Below are 19461 nucleotides of genomic sequence, written 5' to 3'. Positions count from 1 at the left end.
ATTGATCAAAGGCAGTGCTATCAAAACTTATTTGTCCTGCCCAAGTTGTCCAGTAACATTTTATGAAGTGTTCATATAGCATGGTGATGAGAGTGATACTGAAACCTGAACAGAATGAGTGGTGAACCCAACATTTGGCCTAATTTTTCCTCATGTTTAGCCCAGTGTGTGTGATTTTGAATGTGAGCAGTCCACTATAAAGGATTTAGGTCTTGAACATGTGAAGATTAGTGTGTGCTCAACTTTCTACACAAATCCTGTTGAAATCATTGGGATTTGCCCACTTGCCTACATTTTGCAGGATCAGGGCTTGTCTACACACACACACTTGCACCAGTTTAAAGGTGTATTTTTAACCCAATTTAGTTAGATCCGTGCAAGTTTGTAGTAGACACATTTATTTCATTTTGAGTGTCATTTTATTTTAGCTTAAGTCCTGTAAAAAAAAAAAAAATTAAGCTGAACCCATATATGCTTAAACATGCATCTAAATGGGATTAAAAATAGCTTTAGTTAAACTGATACAACTGTTCTTTCTTCCTGTTTTCCCCATTATCTCTTTGAATCTGCTGCTGAAAAGTGCTAGATAAGATATAGGTACTATTATCTTTGAGCAAAACTCATTGCCAAGGTAGGACTTCAAGGAGCACTGACTAAAAAAAAGAACTGCAGGGGTTTTGCCAGTATCTGTGTGGAGTTTCCTTTCTCTTTGCATAAGAAACAAATATCCATGGAATATTTTAGGGGAATTTCCCCCAGAATTTATAAATAGTGTGGTGGTTTCAGAGGAAAAAAATGTTTCAGATGAAGAGCTGCAGTGGTGGAGTTCTGAGCTTCTGCATGAGGGGCTGAGGAGGAGGTTGTTGCAGTGTGTGCTATTGAACGTATTTGCCCCAGTGATCTTTGCCTCTTATTGTACATAACTGTGTGCCTTGTGTACCCTATGAAGGAGTTTGCAATACCTAGATTTATTTTAGCTGTAATAATGAACTAACCCAGTATTGCCAAACCAGGCTGTTCAAAAATTATGAGAAATTTAGTAACAAAGAACTGATCTCTGGGTTTTTATTGGCTTTCTTTTCTTTGAAGGGTTAGGGAGCAGATAATGTTTTCATACTTTTCCCTGCAATCCAGAGGGCAAGAAGCTTCGGTTTAAAAAAAACAAACAAACAAAAAGATGAAGCTCAGCTGTAAGCACATGATTTCAGGAGCAGGGGCTTTAAGGAAAACAATAAATATCATGAGACGTGGCAACGCAAGCTTGAGCGTAACTACACCCCATTAAAATGGGCCTTGGTTGTAGGTATTTTTAAGGGGTAGGGGTGGTTAGTGCCAAGTTTCAATGTGAATAATTATTAAAATTCACTAGATTTGTACAGGGCTTTGCAAAGGCAGGTCTGGCCAGATGGCCAATGATCTCGGGGGTCTGATCCTGCAAACACTGCGGGCACAGCACTTGCTACCAGGCTTGGGCTGTCGGTGCCATGTTTGGGTAGCAAGCCTTGGCCGGCTGGACCCTAACGGAGATCCCAAGAGAGGGAACAGCGGGGGCAGGCTGAGGAGAGGCTGGTGGACGTGGGAGCACCGGAGGCAGCAGCATCTGAAAGAGGGAGTAGCCCCCAGCTGGCCCAGGCGCTGCGTAGGCAGAAGAAAGCAAAGCCCCGCAGCCCCGGCCGAGCTGCAGACGCCGGCCTCCCTCCCCGCCTCTAGCTGGAGCTGTGCGGCGGCTGCAAAGGTGCATCCCGTCGCCAGGCCCGGCCTGTCGCTGCTGCACCAGCCCCTGGACGTGGAGACGCCTCGGGGCCCCTGCGGAGTCCAGCCCCTTCCCCTCCTGTGTCTGAGCCCGGCGGCGCGGGCGAACGATGCTGGCGGCGCGGCTAGCGGGCTGCGGGCGGCGGCTGCTACTGCTGGGCCCCGCGCTGCTGCGGCAGGCAGCCCCGGCTGGGCCGGCCTCCCTCCACTGCTCCGCCCGCCGCCTGCGCGGGGCCCGGGTCGCCGTGGTGAGTAGAGCCTGGCCGCCCGGGGGGCTTTGCTCTGCCCCGCCCCGCCCCACGAGCAACGCCGGGCTCGGGCAGTGAGCTATGCCCCAGGGGACCGGGCTGGGCTGGGCTCGGCTCCGCCTCGGGGCGACTCGAGCTGGGCCCCCAGGGCAGGGCTAAGGGCGAGCTGCAAACGGGGCCGGCTGCGCTCTCGGCTGCAGCGGGAGCCGCTGGGGGAGTTGCAGGGAACGGGACTGCGCAGAACCGGGTTACAAACTATGCACAACAGCTCAGTGGGGCGAGTTTCCCACCACCTTGTCCTGTATGCAGGGCCCAAGCATCGGTTTCTCGGGCCCAGTACAAACTTGTAACACGGTCCCCTCCCCCCCACATACCACAGCCTCTCCTCCCGCCCATACATTCAATCTCGTGAGCCATGAAACATTTTTTCCTCATGGTAATGGGGGGTTGAAGCCTGGGCTGGGCTCCCCAGGGCCTCCAGGCCCGGGTGAAGTGTACCCTTTCCACCACCACCCCTGTGGGGGCCCTGCCTGTAGTGTGCTCTGCTTTGCCTGACCTGTGCAGTTTGCTTGGTGACTTGAGGGGCGGGCGGGTTTGCTGCCTTCTTAGCTCTTGCTCTGCAACAGGTGGTGTGAGATTAGTAAAGCTACTTTGGCTTTCAAGACCAGTGGAAAGGGCAATGCTAGCTGGGCAACTGGCTACCCACCAACCACAGTCCTAGCGCGTAAGTGTGCTGTCTTTCTGTGAGGATACAGGTGCTGCTGTGTTAACCCAGGCATAATGTTTTAAGAACATAAGGATGGCCATATTGGATCAGACCAATGGTCCATCTAGCACAGTACCCTCTCTTCTGACAGGGACCAGGGCCAGGTGCTTTGGAGAGAATGAGCAGAACTGGGCAATTTTAAGTGATCCATCGCCTGTCATCCATGCCCGGCTTCTGATAGTTGGAAGTTTAGGGACAGCAGCAGCATGGGGTTGTGTCCCTGACCATCTTGGCTAATAGCCAGTGGACCTTGCCTCCACGAATTTATCTAGTTCTTTTTTGAACCCAGTTATACTTTTAGCCTTTACAGCATCCCAGGCAACAAGTTGTTTGCACGGGTTGACAGTGGGTTGTGTGAAGAAGTACTTTCTTATGTTTGTTTTTAAACTTGCTGCCTATTAATTTAATTGGATGGCCCCTAGTTCTTGTGTTATGTGAAGGAGTAAATAATACTTCCCTATTCACTTTCTCCATACCTCTATCATATCCCTCCTTAGTCATCTTTTCTCAGATGAACGGTCCCACTCTTTTTAATCTCTCCTCATACCTCTCCATACCCCAAATTGTTTTTGTTTCCCTTCTCTGTACCTTTTCTCATTCTAATACATCTTTTTTGAGATTGTGTTACCAGAGCTGCAGCAGTATTCAAGATGTGAGCATACCATGGATTTATATAGTGGCAGTGTAATATTTTCTGTTTTGTTTTATCTATCCATAGAATCATGGAAGATTAGGGTTGGAAGGGGCCTCAGGAGGACATCTAATCCAACCCCTGCTCAAAGCAGGAACAGGACCAACCCCAACTAAATCATCCCAGCCAGGGCTTTGTCAAGTCACACCTTAAAACCCTCTAAGGATAGAGATTCCACCACCTCCCTAGGTAATCCATTCCAGTGCTTCACCACCTTCCCAGTGAAAAAGATTTTCCTAACATCCAACCTAGACCCCCACTGCAACTTGAGACCACTGCTCCTAGTTCTGTCATCTACTATCACTGAAAACAGCCTCGTTCCATCCTCTTTGGAATCCCCTTTTGGGTAGTTAAAGGCTGCTATCAAATCCCTCCTCATTCTTTTCTTCTGCAGACTAAATAAGCCTAGTTCCCTCAGCCTCTCTTCATAAATTATATTCCCCAGCCCCCTAATAATTTTTGTTGCCCTCCCCTGGACTTGTTCCAATTTGTCCATATCCTTTCTGTAGTGGGGGGCCCAAAACTGGACACAGTACTCCAAATGTGGCCTCACCCGTGCCAAATAGAGGGGAATAATCACTTCCCTCGATCTGCTGGCAATGCTCTTACTAATGCGTCTCTTTCCTAATGATTCCTAACATTGTTAGGTTATTTGACTGCCACTGCACATTGAGTGAAAGTTTTCAGAGAACTATCCATGATGACTCCAACATCTCTTTCTTGAGTGTTAACAGCTAATTTACACCCTATTGTTTTGTGATTATTATTATAGTTGTGATTATTTTTTCCAGTGTGTGTTACTTTGCACTTATCAACATTAAATTTCATGTGCCTATTTGTTGCCTGGTCACCCAGTTTTGCCAAATCCCTTTGTAATCTTCAGTCAGTTTTGCATTTAACTACTTTGTGTAATTTTGTATCATCTGCAAATTTTGCTAACTCACTGTTCGCCCCGTTTTTTTAGATTATCTATGAGTATATTGAACAGAACTTATCACAGTGCAGATTTTTGGGAGTCCCTGCTCCTGCCCCGCTCCATTGTGAAAACCAACCATTTGTTCCCACCCTTCAATTTTTATCTTTTACCCCATTACTGATCTCTGAGAGGACCTTCCCTCTCATCCCGTGACAGCTTAGTTTGCTTAAGAGCCTTTGGTGAGTGACTTTATCAAAGGCTTTCTGAAAGTCCAGGTACCCTGTATCGACTGGATCACCTTTGTCCATGTGCTTGTTGATTCCCTCAAAGAATTCTAATAGATTGGTGAGGCATGACTTCTGTTTACAAAAGACTCTTCCCCAACATATCTTGTTTATCCGTGTGTCTGATAATTGATTTCTTTACTGTAGTTTCAAACAATTTGCATAGTACTGAAGTTAGGCTTACCGGCCTGTAATTTCTAGAATCACCTCTGGAGCTTTTTTGAAAAATGGGCATTACGTTAACTACCCTTCAGTTATCTTTTACAGATTTAAGCTGTAGATTACATACCATAGTGAGTAGTTCTGCAGTTTCATATCTGAGTTCCTTCAGAACTCTTGTTTGAATACCATCTGGTCCTGGTGACTTATTACTGTTTAATTTATCAATTTGTTAAAAAACCTCCTGTATTGACATCTCAATTTGGGACACGTCCTCATATTTGTCATCTGAAAAGAATGGATGGGTGTGGGGATCTCCCCCTCATCTTCTGCAGTGAAGACCAATGCAACATTCATTTCGCTTCTTCGCAACAGCCTTGTATTCTTTGAGTGCTCCTTTAGCACCTCAACTGTGGCCCTACTGACTTTTGTCAGGCTTCCTGCATCTGATGTACTTAACGTTGTTTTGGCCATTAGTTTTTGTGTCTTTAGCTAGTTCTTCAAATTCCTTCTCTTGGCTTGCTTAATTATACTTTCACACTGGACTTGCCAGAGTTTAGAGACGAGTGGACGAGAGTCTCCTGATAGAGTATGTGTGAGATATTAAACTGATACCATCATAGTTAACATACATGTCAGTTTGAAGCTATACAGTGCTCTCTGCCTGAACTGAAACTTTTTTTAAAAAATTTGATCCAAGACAAGTTTGTCTTTATGTACACACACCTCAGACCAAACTGTGTCCATTGGGTCCACTCCTGCAGTCTAATTTGCATGGGCAAACTGCTGTGCCTGCACAAATCCCTGTTGCAGAATTGGGGATATTGTTATGGTTTGTTGTTTACATAGTGTGGATAGGGCATAACAAAACATAAATTAGTGGAGGTAGTAAAGACTAATGAAGTGAATAAAGTAAAAAAACTATTTGGTACTTAATAGTTGAAAGGAAGCCATGATAAATAAAGTTAAAATTGGAGAACATCTAGGAGCTAGCTACCTAAATATCTGTAGGGTTGAAATGATGTAGCAGAAATAACAATCAGAAAAGCAGAGTCTGTAGGTATTGGGAATTAAAATTGGCTGGAATCCAGTCACAAATGGGAAAATAAACAGTGGGAATTATGTAAGGTACAGTTGGGAAAGTTATGGGTAAAATGCAATCCAGTAAAATCTTAAATGCTAAGTGGGCAACACAAATCAGTCTGCCTCTGTGAGGAAATATAGAATCACATGAAAGGGAACCAGAGGGCATTAAAATTATAAAAGAAACTGGGAAAGAGGAAACTTGACAGGTTGTAAAAATAAAATCTAAAGAGGTGAATTTCACAGAGCATCTTAAATAATAAGTAGTTTTAATTATATATAAAATATGCATGCAGTGGATAACGGATAAAGTGCCTGCTAAGCTGCTTAAAAACAAGGGGAGGGGGGAAGGAAGGAAGTAGAATTGTTAAAAGGACACTGCCAATTGGAAACCTATCTACTGTTTAAAACATGAGTTAAAATAGTTTCAGGAACTACAAGTGCTCTTGGAATTTTTGTGTCTTTACCATCACAATTTCCCTATTTTTAAAAATCTTTCTCTCTGTTTGATTGCTGTGTAAAAGACCCACACAAACAGAGAAAACTGACTAAACACCCAGTGCGTCAAATACACAAAGTAAACAAATTGCAGAAATTGGGAAACATTTTTGTCTCTAATCTCCGTAAATTCCAATGTTCTTCAGTAATAGCCAGGATAGATTCAGACATGGGGAGGACATGCTTAACTAGAATGTTGGGGTTTATTTGAAAGCATTGTTGCCATGGTTCAGAAGAGAAATTCAGTTGAGATATTTAGTGCACTTAGATTTTTTTAAAATTACTTCTCCATTAGTCTGCGATGTGGAGCCTAAGATTGAGTCAAATAGAGTGACATAAATTCTCACTTTTGAGATGTACCTTTTAACTCCCTTCTGTTTTAATTAAAAGTATACATGCGCATCAAGGTCTGAGCATATTCCATGATATGTAAGATCACCCTCTTTACATACCTTAGGACCATGAAAGCTTGTAATATTATTTGTAGACACATTTGTGACTACAGTCACACTTTAAGACAATGTGGCAGTTTTTCAAGTCTGAGAAAAATGGAGAAGCAAATACCTTTTGCTGTTCAAGTCAGTAGTAATTGCGGAGCCGTTTGGGTGAATCAAAACAAGCTACTGTGAATAGAACATCCCAGTTCTGCAATATATTAAACTTGTGTAACCCAGCATCACCGAAGCCACTATCTATTTTGTTTGATGAGGGTGCAGCTGCAATTGCTTTATCCCCAAATGCATGTACAAGACCCGTAAAGACAGTCTGGGAAATACATATTTTGTCTGAAATAGTATATTGATTTTCTTTTTGCAGGTCTTATCTGGATGCGGTGTATATGATGGTACAGAAATCCATGAGGCCTCAGCGTAAGCAGCTTTGCTTTACTGCAGAGTCCAGAAATGTGTTCTTCACATCATTAGAGCATTTGATTCTATTTAATTAATTTCCAGTTTCTCAGGGCTGTTGGTACTATCCTGGAAGAAGAGTCTTGATAATGTGTGGTTTTCCCCCAGGGTTGGTCCTTTTCATACCCCATGAAAATCCACCACTTTGTCTCAGCTTTATGTTCCTCCTTAAGCTCTCCTATTGCATGCTTCTGGGTAAGGAGGAGTGGGCAGACTTCACCACCACACACTAAACCAGAGCAATGAGCTATTGTCAGACAATCTGTCTCTCCCAAGAGCCAGCTGCTGCTTTGGCATTTCCAGCTCAGGATGCATGAGCATAGGCTCTACCTATTTCATAATCATCTTTCTGAGCTTTCATTTCTGGGCCAAGTTCCTGGGCAAGGATTGTGAATATTCAAATTGAGTTTGACCTATCACGCTGTACACTAGATAATGGGACATTGATCTCAGTGCCCTTTCATGAGACTTTTGGACTCTTCTTACAGTTCTGAAGGATGACGGGTTTCTGTAACCAGAGTAAATAACACAGCAATCAAAGGGGTTTAGATGACATCTACAGCTCATCTAGCCGTCCCCCACCTCCCCCCCAACAGACTATAATAAATATCCTATCCATTCTGTAAACACTGATGGTATGTGGTCATTTTTTATGCTACTTTGTCAGTATGTTTTCCAAAACAAGTAATATATTTCTGATAGGGCTCAAAGCCAGATAAAAATCTACTCTAACTGGCTCCTTAAGACTCCCTCTCTTCTTAGGCTTTTATCATTTTTTTACCTATTTTGTAGCATTTTGGTTCACCTGAGTCGTGGAGGAGCTGAAGTTCAGATGTATGCCCCAGATATTCCTCAGATGCATGTTATTGACCACAGAAAAGGACAGCCAGCTGAGGCAGAATCAAGGTAAGATCTACATTTAATTTGCACAAGATGACTCCTGCTTCTTGAGCTTGTGCTGCATGGATGTGCTGGAGAGGTCAGGCTCTGTGCTAAATATTTACTAGTAGCAATTTCTCCAAAGTGTTTAACTTTATGCCAACTAATATTTTGTATGTGAGGAAAGCTGAGATCCTTTGTCTTGTGGCTACCACCTAAAACCTTATTCCATTCCTCGCTCATAGGTACTGTGTATTCCAGTAGTTTTATTTCAGAAGCAGCTGTAGCTGCAGGTATTCAGGGTCATTGTTTTCAACTTCAGAAATAACACCCTTCCCTTACAGAGTTTCACCACACTTGTGCATACACAGACTTCATTCCTCTTATTGCTTTATTTCTTGTTCTTCAAGAAACGTTTTAGTGGAATCAGCAAGAATTGCGCGTGGTAAGATCATGGACCTCGCTAAACTTACTACAAAGGATCATGATGCTGTTATATTCCCTGGTGGATTTGGAGCTGCTAAAAACCTGTGAGTGATACAAAGATCCTTTATGCATAACTCAGACAGTAATAACAGGGAACAGTGGCCTTTTTACAAACTGATAATTTACATAGTCTTGCCTAAGGAAGACTTCTTTCAAATTGTTTGGGGATTCCTATAGGATAATATTTTCAGTGTAGCTCGTGGAGTGGGGGTTTCCCCATGTGATTCTTATTGTTAGAGTGGCATTTCATAATCTAAAAATGCCACAAGGAAAAATTTTCCACCAAAACTGGGCAGCAGTTCTAATGCTTTACAAAAAAAACCCTTTCCTTTTCCTGTGGTGCTGAGGTGGTGGTTTTTGGGGCATGATGGAGGGAAGTGAAGTTTATACAACTTTTAGTTTCAGATAATCTCCAGTATGATTCTCTTATTTCTTTCCACCTACGTCTATATAGAAAGTGTCAGGATAGTATTAAACTGATCACGAAGTAATTTCTTTTCAAAAAGTTAATGGATTAGCCTAGTGAAATGCCATGTGTCTTGTGACCAATTAGTCTTCTTGTCCTCTTTGATTCTTTTGAGAAATGTGAGTGTATTTTTTTTTTTTTAAGCCCTCTGTCTTGGATGGTTTAGACACAACAAATCCTGCATCTTGGCACGGAGTTAGACTAGATGATCTTTGTGCTCCCTTCTAACCCTGTGATTCAATGATCCAATGAAATGGCTTCTTCTAGGATGTCATGCTAAGATATTTTGTTTTCTGTTCTGTTAATGATCTGAAAATCTGGTAGCATTGCTATTCTGTTTCTGCATAAAATGTTAGAAGGCTGATTTGGTAACGCTTAATATTTACTTAAAACAAATATTTTTGGCTTATAATTTGTTGCTTGTTGCAGTGAAGAGCTCATATCGACTTTCTATTTTTGATGTCCATTGAGAGCTGCGCTGAGTATTTGTGCACGTATAAAGTCATAGCATTATATTGAAGTGTTAATGAAAGTCTTTTACTGTGGCAGTTCCACCTTTGCTGTGGATGGGAAGGATTGCAAAGTGAATGGAGAGGTTGAACGTGTCCTGCAGGAGTTCCACAAAGCTGGGAAACCCATTGGGTATGTACGTTCTAGATGCATTAGGTATGGTACATTTATAGGAGCATTTAAAAATGCAGTTGTATAATTGATAGTTTATATAAGAGCAGAGAGAAAACAAATTCTAGGTAAGTGGGTGGATGTTAGTATTTGAGCTAGAAAAAATGTATTCAGCCTTGCATTTATTACTGGTTAATTTTTTAAAAAAATCTTTCAAGCTGGTAGGAAGAAACAGAAGTACAGCTAAGAAAATTATTTAGTACTTGGTTGCCAGGGAAAGCCTGATGTTGCTGGAAAGAAATGTTCTTTTCATGTTCGACTTTATGATCTTTAAATACATGTGCATTTAAATCTTCATAATTATTATTAATCCTTTTAAGAAGTAGTCTCATTAGAGTATCCTTTTCTGTTTTTCTTACAGCCTGTGCTGCATTTCACCTGTGTTGGCTGTAAAAGTACTGCCTGGTGCTGAAGTTACTGTGGGACATGAAGGAGAGGAAGGTGGGAAATGGCCTTATGCTGGAACTGCAGAAGCCATTAAAGCATTGGGAGGAAAACATTGTGCTAAAGAAGTAACTATATCCTTTCCAGTTAATAAGCAGTTACCAAGAGTTGAGGGGCACTGCTATTCTTAATGTATATGTCATCACAGTTCTAAAAATATAAAGTTGGTGCTTAACTGATAATAGTCATGTAGGACCATATTGTAGTGTGATGCATATGGACTAGGCAACGTTTTTCCCAGTGATGGTAAAGTTAATTGTGTGGCTGAATCCTTACACATAGTGCTCAGTTGTTGCCTGAAAATTCCTCTGGCTCAATCAGTACCGCAGATAAATCAGAAGTGCTGTATGTAATGGCCTACCAGTGTACAATCTATCCATTGAAATGAACCCCATAACTAGTCAATTTTGTTTGAGATTCATTTCTTTCTTTTTCCAAAAGTCTAAAGTGATGCCACGCAATCTTTACCCTGAAACATTAACTTCTAAGCAAGGGATTTCCCATCTTTTCATGTAATCTTTAATGCTCTTTTCCCCATTGAGGCAATACTGGTATTTCTGGCAAAATAAGTAGAACATCTCCATTCCTAGGCTCCAACTGTGGCCACTTTTACGTTGCCTTGGGGTTGGGGAGATATTTTTTTGAAAATGTAAGTGGCAGTGTGTTTCATTCTGCAGACAGCATCTGCAAATACTAGGCTGGCTGTGTGTTCCTTAACTCTCTGTTCCACGAAGCTCATGTGGACGTGAATAACAAGATGGTAACTACTCCAGCATTTATGTGTGAAACAGAATTACATCACATCTTTGATGGCATTGGGGCCATGGTGAAGGGTGTGCTGAAATTAACAGGCAAATGAAGTGGTTATCTGTGATGATAATACTTAATAATAAGCTTTAGGAAATATTTAAATTAAGGGTACAATATCAGAAATATCATGCACCACTGAAAACATATTTCCCCTACTTGATCCTGTAACACTTTTATAAACCACAGACATAAAGCTGACAGTCTGATTCCTAGCTCTGTTCAGATAATGCAAAAATGTTTGCTGCATAAGTGCATTGGTTTCCAAGCACATCTTAACAAAAGGGTCTCGTGACTGGCTCATTGAGTAACCTAAATCATTTTTTGGACTTGGGCAATTGGTTGGTGAGGGTTGCGTGAGGATGTTCTGAGGCCAGCCTCCATACTATTCCAACCAAAACCCCATTCCTTTGAAAAATACTAGGGATGCACAGGAGAACTGAATGACATGAATACTATGGGAGTCAAAGCATTTATGTAGTGGACTGGACATGGGGCTGGATATGAAATTGCTTTGCAGAATTCACAGTTCTGTTTCAGAAGCAGAAGAATGTGGTTGAAATGCACCAGTTAAATTGTGGTTATAAGGAGTAGATACAGCTGCTATAGAATTGACAGCCATTCAGAGGTGGGGAGTGAAGTTACTGCTGGCTGCTGCTCTTTGTAAGGAAATGTTATGTTATGCTAAAATGCATTCCTGGCTAATCTAGCTGCCTTCCATTGAAACAGATGTTGTATTTAGTTCTCTGGGATGTCAGTCTGAACTTTGGCATTGAGAAGTTCCTGGGATTTGGGGAGAGAGAAATTTAAGATGACTGAGCCATAGGGACACATGTTTGTTTGTGTTTCAAGCAGGGCTGCAATAGTTTGCTCCTTATGCAGTCATTGCTTATGTCTATGAGCTAAAAATCAGGATCACCTTTCCTGTAGCCAATGGAAACAGTTATTTCTATGTCCCAGGGTTAACTCAGCATTAATGAAAACATTATGTTGCACAGCCCTCCTTTCTGTATTCTTTGAATGGCTTTTATTCTGTTTTAAAGGTGTGCTTTTTCCAATATGAATAAATCTGAATGTCAAGAGCAGACGCACCTTATTGTAAATACTCTCGCATTTTGAAAAATCTCTCTTAATTTAGCTGCACAATAGGCCTTTTATATCTAAAAGAAGGCTTGAAACAAAGGGGAAAGTATCTGCTATAGTGCCTTTTAAATTTTAAAGATGTCTTCCACGTTAACTTAGTTACTTGCCTAACAATGGGCAACAGGCTGACTCCAGAGCTATTACCACCTTCCCCTGTCCAGACTAACAGAGCTCCTTCCAGAGAAATACAGTCAAATGTAAGAAGAATGATGTATAATGCTGTCTAGTTATTTTCTTCTCCTGTTTCCCTGCATCTCTCTTTTAATCACAGAATTATTTGCATTTGAAAGAGCCTTTACTGATTCACATAGTCCAACAACCTTCAGCATTTCCATCTCTTTCCTAATTTTTGTCTACTCTCTTTATTTTTATTTCTCATCCTGCCTCATTAACTTTTTTCTTTATAGGTCAGCACAGTATCCTAACCCTTAGAGTCTCTTTCAGCTCCAAGATGTCTGTCTTTCTCTCTCTTCCTAGAAAAATAATGTTGGCATAACTGCGTTGTGTGCCCCAGGGGCACCTGCTTTTCACAAACGTACCATGTTCCAAATGCACTTGTCCTGCATTGTTTAATCAACAGGAATTTTAAGACGTGTTCACGAAGTTGTTTTTCAAGAGTCCCAATTCTTTTGTTCCTATTATGATGATGATCTTAAAAGGTCACAGCATGGATTTTGAGGATGCCAGCACACACTCTGCTAATTTGTTTACTCTGTGATGTAATGATATGCATATAATACATTGTTCTGTTTATTGATGCTTTTCACATCCAGACTTCAAGCCTGCTGCCCCTGTTAAGAAAACTAAACTAGTTTTGATATGGTTACAGAAATTTGCTGTCTGTGGTTTTAATATTACAGTAAAACACTGTACATAAAGGTTAACAAAAATGTCATATATGAGACGTGCTCCAGGAAATACATATCTATTTTAATGGGTGTTTCAGTTAAAGGTGATTCTTGTAAATTTAAACTAATGAGCTTCATTTAGATTCCGATGCTGTCTGATTTAAGATTTATTGTGTGATATTGCACTGAAGTATCATAAATGCTATCTGTGCCCTTGACTGGGGAATACTGGGGATTTAAGAAGATATTTTTCCTTTGTAAAAAAGATGGTTCAGTTGGAAAAGACTATATTCTTAACTTTATTTAATCAGTGCTCATGTGAAAAGTAAAGTACTCTTATGGAAGACGTGTTTTCTCTATTGGAGCATTTTTAAAAAAATATAATTTTTTTTGTCCCAATAGTAAACGTCTGGTGTGAACTGAGGTTTTGAAATCACACCACAAGCATGTGCACTATTCCCATTGATGACCTTAATAGTCAAAACTGTGAGCTTAGATAGTATCTTCTCTTGTGGAGATTCTCATTAAGCTAAAAACAAGAATTACATACAAATTATATCATTAAGTGTGTTTGGGTGGAGGTTAGTAAACTTCATATTGCTTGTAGTTTGTTACAATGCTGGGTTTGTGTGTGCAGTAAACTTTGTAGGAAATTGTCAGCTATCAAAGGAGAAAGAAGTGAAGTATAAGACATTGTTTTCATGTAGCTAACTACTAATAAAGACTGCTTCTACATGTTTCTCTTGTAAATTTATTTACAGTATCAACTTACTTTTACAGATATGGGATTAGCTTAGTGGATAGAAGGGCGGGTTTGAACCTTATTGAGGGTATGAAACATTCAAACTATCTTTAAACCTTAAGTCAGTGGAAAAGTTCCAGAAGAAGGGGCAGTATAAAAGGAATTTTTTAAGCACAGTTCTTAAATGTGTGCCTTCCCTATACGTGCAGGAATTAAAAAGGAATAGTATATAAACAGCACTGGAAAACTTACAATAGAGTAGACATTATTTGCCTGGAGATAGTAGTAAACTCCTAGGATTAGTGAGAACCCCTGCACTCTGTGCTACTTGTTTTGCTGTCTCCTACAGAGCTGATGTAAAGTTGGCTCATGTGTATCTCTTCTGTGGCACTACATCTCTCAGGGGCTGGGTGGAGGTTTCTCTTTAGCTTTTCGTCTTACTGCAATAAGGCTGTTGTATGTTAAGATTTTTCATACCCGCAGTTCTGAGTGAATGCAGCTTCATTGGTAGTGCAGACTTAGGAATCTTCCCTTTCTGTTGGAATAAAGCTTCATTTTCTCTGGGCTAGACTGAGGTGCTCTTTTTAAGAAAGGGGAATATTTTGAAGAAATAGCTAGCACTAGATCACCACCAGTCATTGCAGAACGAGCCCATGGATAAAGACAATGCTCAGCTTTTCAGTCTTCCTGGATGCTTCACTGAATGTAGATACCGAAATAAGAGTGACTTCCAGAAATCCTTTCTTCCAACTGTGCCCTCTTTGAAGAGTTTCAGTCCTGATCATGGTGATCCATGACTTTGTGACCTCCAAGTTGGATTACTGCAATGCCCTATACCTGGGTATAAACATACACGCCCTTAAAACTCCAGTGAATGTAGAATGCAACAACACACCTGTTAAGCAGTAGAAGAAGACCCTGTAATGCTGGTTTCTATATTGGCGCCCATTTAATAATGGATCAAGTTCAAGGCCCCAGTCCTAATTTTCTAAGTTTCTGTGATTTGGGACTCTTACGTGAGAACGCAGCCCTCAGTCAACAAGACATTTCAAGACAGCTGTGCTCCTTAGGAATTACAGCACCACCCACAAAAAGAGTGGGAGTCATGAGTGCTGGGGACAGAGATATTTTCAGGATTGGCACACAGCTACTGAAGTGCTTTTAGGGGGAGATCAGGAGGAACATGAACTTCACTGACTTCACAGAAACAAGACTTGTCACTGTGCTTGCCCTCAGCAATACATGCATTTTAAAATGTCCTTTCAGCATCAAGAGCTGGTAAGGGAGAATGAATCATTTACTTGTGAGGCATTTGGATTGTGCAGTGATGAGTACAATACAAAAGCCTTTCTGGTTCTTGTGAGATGAAGTTTGAACTTGCTGCTCTTGCAGGACTTAATATTACCCATCCTGGCTTTTACCAAATATAATTTTGGAGGAAAAGCCTATTTATTGGGGGTAGAGGATTAATAGGAAGGAAGAAACACCTCTCTGGCAGGATGGGCTGTTTGAAGATGCCTATAAGTTTATTATTTTTGTCAGAGGTGGACGCGGTGCAGCCAAGGTGGTCAAAGGTGCATGGTAGTACAATTTAGCATGTGACTATCGTCCGAACTACGAACTGTGTTCATATGTTCACAGTCTCGTCCCCACGGGCAGGCACACATTTATACACATCATAATTGGTCCATAGCCATGTTGTTTTCAGTCTGCAGCCAAAATGCTTTGAGAGCCGATTTGTATCACTGAAATGAACAGTTTAGTCCAGTGTTAGCATGGCTTCTCCAGCAGCTCACATATCTAAATATGTTTGGTGGTTATGGAATATGGGTAATTTATCCTCTTGCCGCATACTTCTGTTACACATGCAAGTTCTGGGCAGCAAAGTATTCCACTGTAGCTTGAGCTTTTGTTACCTTTTTCTCTGCAGTTTGAAGCATTGGCCTCTTTTACTTTCAACAACTGGAAAGTGTGCTTATTTCTAAGAATAAAGTTAGGGATAAGGACAGAAGCTTTGTCTCATTATTTTCCCTCTAGTTTTCATGAAATATAAGAACAATCTTCAAACAATGGCTGCCAGCAGGGGGCCCCTGCAGAACAGTCTTACAGAACAGAGTTTTCCTCCACCTGAAAATCTGCTGTACTCTTCTAGCTCGTTTTCCGTTATAATGCTTTTGTTGGCATAATTGACAATTTCGACACTATAATTTAACCTATAATTTAAAACATTGCTTTCCATTTAGTTAAAAAAAAAATTGAAGCATGATTCCTCCTTAAAGAATGCATTTGGCCAGCAGCATAGTTGTAGAGCAGTGATACTCAGACTTCAGTGATTCAGGAGGAGTCAAATTAGCGATCAGCATTACCCAAAGGAGCCATAGTAGTGTGACTTCGTTGTATCATTTACTATAGTACAATATATTCATTTTTAAATATCATGACAGGAAATATTTAGTTTTTACTGACCAAGCATTATTATTTTATCAACTACAATTGGTTAATAACATAGTAAAAGCATCCTGACTGGTTAATAACTAAATCACACAGTGTTTTACTATCATGTGCTGTAAATAGCCACAGGAGACATATTCAAGAGCCACTTGTGGCTCTCGAGCCTCCATCTCAGTATCACTGTTGTAGGGTTTTGCTTTTAATGAGATTGAACGCGGGTCTTTCATTTGATTGCCAGCCTCACTTCCTTTCCCTCTTCCCAGGCTTGTAGCAGCTGAGAAGGTCAGGTCCTTGTAGGTCAGTTGTTAACCCTTTGAAAAACTAAGGAAGTCACATTTAGTCTTTTTTTTTTTTTTTTTTTTTTTTTTTTTTTTTTTTAAAGAAGGATGTGGTTTATGCCAGGAACCCCTGTGAGTGGAGGAGGTGTGAAGTGAGAAGAAATAGAGAGAGCTTTAGGACACCTCAGAAACAAAAGCAAATGGATTAAGGGTAGATCTGGAGAATATTCTTGCTACACATTCCTGTGCTGCTTGAATTTGTTTATAAAAAAATCTTGTTCGCCTTTTTTTAATAGTTGTTAGTTTGTTTGCGTGATTTGTCTGGTGACAGAAAAAGGGGGAACACTACCTATGCTGTGGACTTTTGATACTGGTGAAATTCTCACATATTGCTGTATAATGGCATTCATTTGGTGCTGGTGATTGCACATCACTCACTCCTCGCACATCAAAAGGAGACTATACAAATGATTTGAAAGCATGTTACCAGTCAATTACAAAAGGCAGTCGTTAAACTAGAATAATAATATACAAGCTGAAAAAATGAACTCTTTAAGCATTAGCTTTATCTGAACAGTTTACTTGTGTCTTACTGCAAATAAAATTAATAAGCAGGAAAAAAAAGAACTTCACTGCTGCCTCCATGCAACTTCTTATCAGAGAAATTCACAGTGGTTGCCCAGAGATACACTTAATCTGATAGATTAATTTATAAGAACATGGTCTCCCAGTATCAAATGGGGTACATGCTATTGGTGAATTTCAAGTATGCAAAATAAAGATACCAAGTATTTAAATGTATAAATTGTTTCAGCCCATTTTAAAGTTGTAAAAGCTTTCTCTCTAGTTTGTGCTGGCGGTTTGGAAATAGGGAATTGTCTGTTCTGTCATTACACGTGTTCTTAGACTACAAGAAGCTCAACATGGGGCCAGACAGGAAAGAGGTGTTGTACTCCACTCAATTTCTACCTATGTTCCCAAGCTTCTCCAACAAAACAGCTGTCTGTTCATGGTATATTACCATTAGGTAAGCAATTAATGGTGTTGACATTTTGGGGAAAGTTTAATAAAGAAAAGGGTCCATTTAAGCATCCAAAATGCTCTTGAAGGTTATGCCTGCATTTGCTTGTGAAGTTATTGCGCTTGCATGCTAGTTTTCACTGGTAAACAGCTATTTCATCCATTTGCTTGCTGTAATAACTCATGTGTATGTAAAATCACGCTACTTTCACTTGGAAATGTATATGTTTTTTGCATGTATGGATTGCTTTAAAAAAAAAAAAAAAAAAAAAAAAAAAAAAAAAAAAAAAAAAAAGCGGCCTTTTAATTGTCATGGGATTTTAGAATTCAAACCCCTTGGGATGAAGGGAGCTCACACCTCTCAGAGCTCTGGCTTGTATAGCTAACTAGACTTGGAAAAATAGTCCTGTGTTAGTTCACAGCCAGAAACTTTTCAAAAAGCTTAAATTCTGCAGTAAGTGATGGGATCAGCAGAGAGGTGTTGGTATGGCATATGATTGAGTGATGGCTTCTTTGTATTCCAGCCGTTCCTACAATTGCAAGGCTATGTTTTGAAGACTTTACTATCTTTGATTCAAGCAATAGAAGAAGGCTGGGATAGAGGCAGGCAATCAAAATATGTACATTTATATATTGAATGCTTTTTGTTGTTAAATAGCTATATTATGATATAGCTGGTTGCTTTTCAACCAGTCCAGTATAAATACCAGCTCAAACCAACCTTAGCAGTGACTCAGAACGCATGGACTTCTGTCTGCTTTTCCCCACCGCAGGGGTCTGACCTTTCACCCACTGAAGTCAATGATCTCATTCGTTTTAGTGGATGCAGGATTGAGCTCCAGGCTTTATTCCATTTATTTCCCAGCAAATACAACCAATTGATTTATGAAGGAGAGTGGAGTGACTTCATTTATAGCAAAAAAAATACTTGTATAGAAAACATCCTGCTGCTTATGAACCACTTCCCCTGACTGCAGTGATGCTCAAAAGTGATTGTATGTCTGCACAGCAACATAAGCCTAGGGTTAGTGGGGCTCAAGTCAGCTGACCTGTGTCAGGGAACCCTGCGCTTGAGTATCCACACTGCATTTTAACCCGAGGTTAAGGATTTCCTGACCTGTGCTTGAACCTAGGGCTCTGGCAGCCACACTGCAGTGCACAGACCTGAGTCAAAATAACCCTATCCCAGAGTGCCTAGCGCTCTCCCCCCATGTTGACACTCTAGCCCTATGAATGTGTTGCACTGTGGGGAAAATTCTACTGTCCACCCTGTTTCCGAACCGTGACAGTGCTGTTGATGGGACTCAGGTGCCCATAAGGAGCATGTGAGCACAAAACAGCAGAATTAGCAGCTGTCTGAGTAGAATGACTGCAGTTTGAGAAGGCCTTATATCGAACTCCCATCTAATCTGAGAACTGGGCTCTCCACCTCTGGGCTGAGTCACATTGGCAGGAACATGGCCACCTACTGTGAGGAGAATCAGCACATCAGTCTCTCAGGCCGTTAAACTATTACAATGAAACTTTGCAGTTCTTAATTTTTAAAATGGGACGTTCGGTGCAGGTGTGTTTGGTTGATTGGTTGGTTATTTATTTTTGTCTGTTTGTTTTGAAGTTTGACATAAAATGTAGGTTTCAGAAGGAAAACACACACACCAGCCTGGCTGCTACTGGCCGCAGAGCAGTAATGTGCATCCCCAGGGCTTGGGGTGCAGTATGCTCCAACGCTTTCTGGGGATCCCTTATCCCTTCCCCCACCACACTCTGGGAGGCAGGGATAAGGGATCCCCAGGAGGGTGTAGGGAAGTTTTGGGGCTGGCTCCCACTCAGCAACCTCACAGTGCACACTGCCTGGGTGCCCCTGCCCAAGCATTCCCCTGGAGGGCCAGAGAGCAGAGCAGGGACTAAGTG

General features: G+C 41.1%; 2 protein-coding genes across 3 annotated transcripts in view; one reads left to right on the top strand and one right to left on the bottom strand.

Annotated features, from left to right (window-relative positions):
* The first annotated feature begins 1341 nt into the window (after positions 1 to 1341).
* GATD3 (glutamine amidotransferase class 1 domain containing 3) lies at positions 1342 to 18537 on the top strand. Of its 2 annotated transcripts, none has more exons than XM_067545162.1 (7): positions 1342 to 2000; positions 7214 to 7266; positions 8098 to 8211; positions 8595 to 8714; positions 9686 to 9778; positions 10179 to 10335; positions 18291 to 18537. In XM_067545162.1, exons 1-7 carry the CDS (start codon positions 1863 to 1865, stop codon positions 18519 to 18521), a joined length of 906 nt encoding a protein of 301 aa, XP_067401263.1. In that variant the 5' UTR covers positions 1342 to 1862; the 3' UTR covers positions 18522 to 18537. The 2 variants fall into 2 exon arrangements, with proteins under 2 accessions (XP_067401263.1, XP_067401264.1); XM_067545163.1 differs by lacking the exon at positions 18291 to 18537 and adding an exon at positions 10992 to 13798 and having other exon boundaries at positions 1628 to 2000.
* LOC137151003 (CD276 antigen homolog) overlaps positions 14556 to 19461 on the bottom strand; it is a 44748-nt gene continuing 39842 nt past the window's right edge. The window contains exon 8 of the transcript XR_010919137.1: positions 14556 to 14638. The gene's annotated coding sequence lies outside the window, so the exon portion shown is untranslated. The remainder of the gene's footprint in view (positions 14639 to 19461) is intronic.

Source organism: Emydura macquarii, unplaced genomic scaffold (genome assembly GCF_026122565.2).
Source record: "Emydura macquarii macquarii isolate MOO-44397 ecotype Brisbane River unplaced genomic scaffold, CSIRO-AGI_Emac_v2 contig_1043, whole genome shotgun sequence".
NCBI lineage: Eukaryota > Metazoa > Chordata > Testudines > Chelidae > Emydura > Emydura macquarii.
Note: the sequence above shows the minus strand (reverse complement) of the source record. Positions and strands in the feature narration are given on the sequence as shown.

Excerpts from the sequence above, each read along its gene's own strand:
- GATD3 (XM_067545162.1), top strand. The coding sequence starts at position 1,863 with ATGCTGGCGGCGCGGCTAGCGGGCTGCGGGCGGCGGCTGCTACTGCTG. Across the intron at positions 2,001-7,213 it reads GCGGGGCCCGGGTCGCCGTG|GTCTTATCTGGATGCGGTGT; the intron begins GTGAGTAGAGCC and ends TTCTTTTTGCAG. Across the intron at positions 7,267-8,097 it reads GAAATCCATGAGGCCTCAGC|CATTTTGGTTCACCTGAGTC; the intron begins GTAAGCAGCTTT and ends CCTATTTTGTAG.